The following is a 6,623-nucleotide window of genomic DNA, read 5'->3' on the forward strand; positions in this document are numbered from 1 at the left end:
TGTATAAAATAGGTAACTAATAAGAACCTGCTGTATAAAAATAAATAAATAAATATTTTTAAAATGCCATTACTTATTTTGTTTTAATTTCCAGGTAATTCCTGAGACAGTACTGCCCCAAAGAGCCTTTGCAATTACTTAAGAATATACAAGATAATTCTTACGTTCCTCAATTCAAACGAACCACATAATTGTAATTTTAATAGAAACTCCAGAAATGGGAGTCAAAATTTATCCCAAGATAATTACCCTGCTGTACTCTACACTGTGATAAATATGTATGAAAATAATAGGAGGAAATTCAATGCACTGAATATTAAACTGTCAAAATAGAAATATTTAAAATATTCTGTAATGGTTAAAAGTAAGTTGTACTCTAAGTTCAATGACCATTTGCCAGGAAGAACCAAAGTTGAGAAATTTCTATTAAAAACATGACTCAAAGGAAAAACTGCAGAGTCTGGCAATGAAGGAAATGATCTGATACCATTCCCAATTGGTTATTCCTAAAATCACTTGTCCTGGGTATCTTTAAAAGGAAGTTTTCTGGACTCAGAGGGTAATAGCAACTTCCTGAAAGCCGCAGCTTCTTTCTCACCTTGAAGAATAATTCTAGAAAGCTCCCAAAATGTGTGATGCATTTGTAGGTACCTGGAAACTTGTCTCCAGTGAAAACTTTGAAGATTACATGAAAGAAGTGGGTAAGGAAATACATTGGCTGGGTTTATAACTTTTTCTCTGGGGAAGAGTGCTTTGTGGCTGTTTTTCACTCTGGAGGCACTGGCCAGACATGAAATTCTGCTTTCTATATAGAGGCGATCAAAGTAACATGTGTGAATCATTTGTTTCTAGAAACATTCTAGATGGAAGTCACAACTAATGCTTCCTTAAGGTGAACTAATATGAAAAAGGGTATAAATGGAATTGTTATGCTGTACAGAAATGCCAAGATTTTATTTGATTGATAAACTTGAGTATCTTTGGTTTACTTGACTCTCAGTCTCTTTTTATTGATTCCTTTTGCATATAAAATAAGCAATAACTTGGAAATAAAACTGTATTTATTTCCTAGCATGCAATAATTTCCATTTGAAACTGAAAGCACTGTATTTCTCATCTTAATGTAATTTTTTGAGTAATGTATGTTAACCAATTGTTTTAAGGTCAATCCATTAAAATGTGTGGTTGTTTTATGGGAGAAAAAAATCTTAATTTCAGAAAATATGTTCCTTAAAAGTCTTAAATATTTGTTTGATTTAAAATTATATGGGATGCCATAGAATTATTGATAATAGAGGCTTTCAGGTTTTTAGGTTCTGGTAACATTGCCTGTGTGTTCCCCAGATAATTACAAAGTTAAAGCAAAGGAGTAGAGAGGCAGTATTTCACTCAGACAGCCACGGCCATGCATTATCAAGTTGTATCCACGGGTTGCAAATTGGGGAGGGATTTTTTTTCACAATATCTCTATTAGAGGTTATGATTGAATCCCTAAATCTCAAGACTTAAGCTTCTTTTAAATCTTATAGTATATTTTTTGCTTGTGTATAACTACTGTTTTCCTTGTTTGCAGACAAGAGGGAAATCAGGGACTTCGACATGAGTGAAACCTAGCTTTGTAGAATATCAACTGGTTGTAATTCAATAAACTAATTAATATGCACTGATACAGATATGTCTGTATTTGAGGATATTTACTATTTTTAGAAACATTTTACACTTTTAGTATTTATATTTAAATTCTTATACCATTGTGTTTTAAAATGATAAGGTATTGATGATAATGAAAGATAATAAGATACCTTCTGAAATTAGCTTCTCTAGTTGATTACCTTCAGTCAGCAGGTATTGTTTTCAACAGTCAAATGAGGACAGAATCAAGCCAGTGGAGAGAATGATTTTCATAAGCTTGGCCAGTCTGGAACCACACCGGGTGTTGCATCCATTCACTATGTTGACTCACTCCATGTATTTGAGTTTATTATATTTTGTAACAGAGACAGGACTTGCTGAAACAGCATATTATCTTCCCACTTGTTGCTACTTTTGGACGGGGAGCTAAATCAGAGCCTCGGTATTGCTTGTTTTGTATGATATTTGCCTCCCTGATCCCCACTATTCCTAAATTTTGGTATCTATAAGTAGTCAAAAAAGTATTGTAGATTTATGCGCATGCATTTAAAAACTACAACACATCTATAACAGTTGTAAATTATAATTTATGCAGCGACAGTAAGGTACTGCTTGCTCTCTACATTAGGTTGTAAATTGTTCGTTCCATAACTGCCACACATCCCAAAAAATACACTCCTCTTTTTCAAAAAGAGGATTTTGCCACTTAAGTGATTGGGAATCAAAGTATTAATTTCTGAACTTACTAAAATAGTGATTTCTTAAACTTTGAAGTTTTCACGATTGATGCCTAAGCCCTCTTTAGCATCTTCTATAGTTTATTGGGAACATCACCATTCTAAAATGTTATGCATGCAGGAAACATTTTGACTTTTGGAAAAATTAATGAAAATCTTCATTTCATGGTGGAGTAATTTGGAAAAGCCAAGAAAACTAGACTTGGCAGCAAATGCCATGAAATGTGAATTTTGGACACCCAAACAGATTAATTTTTAATCGAGTAACTGTATAGTGGTCCCCCAAATCCTATTGTCTTTGACTATGGATTAGATCACTTTTGTTATCTAAGAAGGAAAGGTAGAGATTCCCAAGTGTTTCATGAACTGAGTAAAATGACAGTGGCTGCCCTCATGGTTGAGATGGCCAGTTATTTCGAGAGTGCAGTGACTTTTAAAATATGTATGTCTCACAAGACTTAATCTTTGTACATATTCTTGTGGAAAATTAATAATGGGTCTCCTAAAGAGTTGTATCTGAAACCCGGAAGTGGAAATTTAAAGAACAGACTTACATCTAATTGTGCCTCCGGTGTTCTTTAAGTATTAGCCTACTTTACTTATCTGCAGGAGATGTTTACATAAGACCTTTAAGAAACTCACTGGAGTCTTTCACCTTTTATGCACACGTGCACCCACCTACACACACACACACACACACACACACACACACTAATGCTCTTTCTTAAATAAAGATGTGAGAGAAAATTGTAAACTTGACATTTTTCTTTTCCCAACTATAGGAGTGGGCTTTGCTACCAGGAAAGTGGCTGGCATGGCCAAACCCAATGTGATCATCAGTGTGAATGGGGATGTGATCACCATTAAATCAGAAAGTACCTTTAAAAATACTGAGATTTCCTTCAAATTGAGCCAGGAATTTGAGGAAGTCACTGCAGATGACAGGAAAGTCAAGGTGAGAAATAGGGAATTGGAGCAGAGTAAACGCTGGTTTCTAAATGACCGCTGCCTACAAGAAGCCATTTTGTAAAAGGAGGAAACCCATTCCACCGTAAGCCAAAGATCCCTGACTCCTAGATCTGAACTACGTTGCCTTCAATATTTAGCTGGTGAATTTTCTCCCTTTCTATAAAATGGTCCTTATTAGTTTAAAAAATGATTAACATAATTTATTTGTCATACCATATGTATATATATATATGTATATAGTATTTGAAGTGAATTAAAATAACGTAACAGTGTTAGAGAACGTTTATAAAAGAGTGAGAAAAAAAGGTAAAAATCACCTATGATTCTACTATCTCAACATAAATTTATTATCTATATTCTTTCACAGTATTTTTTCAAGTGCATGTTTGCATAATATTCTGATCATAATATACATATAATTTTGTACGTTGTTTTTGGCACTCATTGTTTGCTTGTTGCAACATTTTCTTGTAATTTAAAATTACTAATTACCTCAAAATATTCCTGCAAATAAAAGTGCTCTATTTTTAAATTTATTTTCCTCCATCATTATAATCACTTTTTTATTATGCCCGCAGAGCACCGTAATCTTAGATGAAGGTGCCCTGGTGCAGGTGCAGAAGTGGGATGGAAAATCAACCACCATAAAGAGAAAACGAGTGGATGACAAACTGGTGGTGGTGAGTATCTTCTGGCTTCTTAATTCTAGATTCTACTGCTAGGTCATCCCATAATCGTTATTCTACCTAGAGAAACAGATAATTGTCCTTGTAGAACAAAAGGTTAGTCTATTGGGATTACGGTTTCACTCTGGCAATTATCCTTCATACTTTTAAGCTCAGTGTAGGTATACTGTCCCCCAGGAAGCATTCCCTCATCCCTCTCAATATGAACCATATTGTATTGTGCATTTCTAATTATGTTTCTCACTCACCACATAGATTGTAAGATTCCTTGAGGGCAAGACTTGTATCTTCTTGATCTTTATATTTCCCTAGCTTATTACAATATCAGGTATATAATAAGAGCCCAGAGCAAATATCTTTTGATGAATATTGTTTCCTTCCCAACATTGAAGGAGACAATAAACAAAATATAAGTGGTTTAGTCCCAGGGATTTACCAATAATTTTTTTTGTGCCTAGGAATGTATCATGAATTGTGTCACTGCTACCAGAGTTTATGAGAAAGCATAAGCCAAAGGATATTGAGCTGGACTGAAGTTTGCATCAAACTCTATGACATTCTGTTGGGTGTGTTGTCCAAACATATATTATTTCCCACTAATTAGCAATCAACTAATTTTCCCCCAGACTGATTTTATTCGATATGGTTGTATTGGTTAAATAAAACTTTTTAGATTTATAAGGCTATGTAATGATTTATTCATTGTGCTAGATAATTTCTTACTTATAATTTAGTGAAGGAAATAGAAAATTGTATTATTGCTTTGTTTCTAGTACATGATTTTTAAAATAATAATCCAAGATGAAAAGAATAATAGTGAACTTTCCATTGTCTTAGGTAGAAAATGATAAATATGTGCTATTACTGAATATGAAGTCCTTCTTTAGCATAACTACAGTCAAGTAATAATTTCTCAGAGACCTAAGGTAGTTTTAAATGTAGTGAAATTGTCCACAGTCAGCTGGCCCAAGTACTGTCATTTCACATATATCTGTCCTAGAGCATTAAGACAGAGACAAGTGTAGTAGCAATGCAGAGGGTAGAAAAAGATTTCTAGGCTATAAGTTTTAATCTGAAAAATTATTAGTAAACCAAGCTATCCCTGGAATCTCTCAAGAATTAAGTCCAAATAATCCCATAATATTTATTCCAGAAAAGAGGCAACAGGCTTGTAATGAGTAATGATGCAAATGTTCCTGTAGTCATCTCCAAATTTTTCTTTTTTTCTTACCAGTGGAACTTTTTATTCAAATAAGATATTGACTATGTTCTGGAACTTTCTATTCAAATAAAATCTCCATGGAATTCCAATATATAAAACAAACAAAAATGATAATAAGGCCTCCCAGGTAGGGGTGTGTGTTCATTTGTGTGTGAGTGTGGGTGTGTGTGTGTGAGATTTGTTTCTTCTGCACTTTGTGGAACTTCAAAGCACCTCTACAGATCATTGGAGTTCCATGTACACAGACTGAAATTTCCAAACCACGTACTTACCTTTTATAGTAAGCCAAAATCTTTTAAAGTGTGTCCTGTAGTTGATATAATTCTGTTTGTGATGCTTCCTTTAAAAGTAAGTTTATTATTTTCTGAATACCTACCATATGTGTAACACCAAGCTACGGAGAAACCAGAAGAGGTAAATTAAGTTCCTGATCACAATTATTTACTTCCTTTTCAAAAACAGAGAGTTAGACTCTCACTTTGGCTTTACTCAAGAATTGGAGAATTCAAAAAGAGAAGATTTGTAGGAACCTATTAGGAAAATTCTTGGTAAATCAATATTTATTAAGCACTTACTATGGTCCATGCACTTTGCATATTCTACTTAATTTATTATCAAAATAATCCTATGATGAGGATTTGGTATTCCTGTTTACAGATGAGAAAACTGAGTTCAAAGTTTAAGTCTATAAAACTAAGTAGGGAATAGACATAGGAATTTGATATTCAAGAGGGCGATCCTAGCTGGGATATAGATCTAGGAGTCATCAATATTCAAGTGGTAACTTAATTCATAAATGGTGCTGAGATCATTCAAGGAGAAAGGAAAGTTAGAAAGAAGAAAATAGTTGAAGAAGTCCAAGAGGATGTCCCAGGCACCTCAACACAACATGTTCCACACTAAACTTTCACTTCCCCCTTCCATCCACTCCTAATAACTAAATTTATTCTACTTTCCATATCTCAGTGATTATCAGGATGTATTATCTAATTGCCTATTCCACAAATCTTAAAATCATCCTCCAATATGGCTTCTTCCTCACTTTACAACATTTATATTGTTTAAAAAATCATGTTGAGTCAAGGCCTTTGCTGATGCCGGGGACACCACCTACCACAGGCCACACCCAAAGGCCAGCGTCAGAGCACAGCTTTGAAGGTTATAGAAAACTCCCAGGAGACAAAAGAAGGAAGAAAGTATCCCAGGATCTGAAAAGAGAAGGCTTTGTATCTGCAGCCACAGCTCTGGGCAATTGGACACCCTCCTCCCTAACCTACCATCAGAGCACTAGCAGAGCAAGGAGGATGGGCTGCTGAATGGGGAGAAGCAGGGCTGTTGCAGGCACAGGAACTGGGTGACAAGAATAGCAGCAGCAAA

The 6,623-nt window shown here is 34.6% G+C and overlaps 1 protein-coding gene across 1 annotated transcript; it reads left to right on the forward strand.

The window, feature by feature from the left end:
- Positions 1-552: 552 nt before the first annotated feature.
- On the forward strand, positions 553-4,705 carry LOC112390430 (fatty acid-binding protein, adipocyte). Its single transcript, XM_024731390.1, has 4 exons — positions 553-701; positions 3,152-3,324; positions 3,917-4,018; positions 4,483-4,705. Exons 1-4 carry the CDS (start codon positions 629-631, stop codon positions 4,531-4,533), a joined length of 399 nt encoding a protein of 132 aa, XP_024587158.1. The 5' UTR covers positions 553-628; the 3' UTR covers positions 4,534-4,705.
- Positions 4,706-6,623: the final 1,918 nt, after the last annotated feature.

The sequence above is a fragment of the Neophocaena asiaeorientalis genome, unplaced genomic scaffold, assembly GCF_003031525.2.
Source record: "Neophocaena asiaeorientalis asiaeorientalis breed wild unplaced genomic scaffold, Neophocaena_asiaeorientalis_V1.1 scaffold371, whole genome shotgun sequence".
In the NCBI taxonomy this organism is placed as follows: domain Eukaryota; kingdom Metazoa; phylum Chordata; class Mammalia; order Artiodactyla; family Phocoenidae; genus Neophocaena; species Neophocaena asiaeorientalis.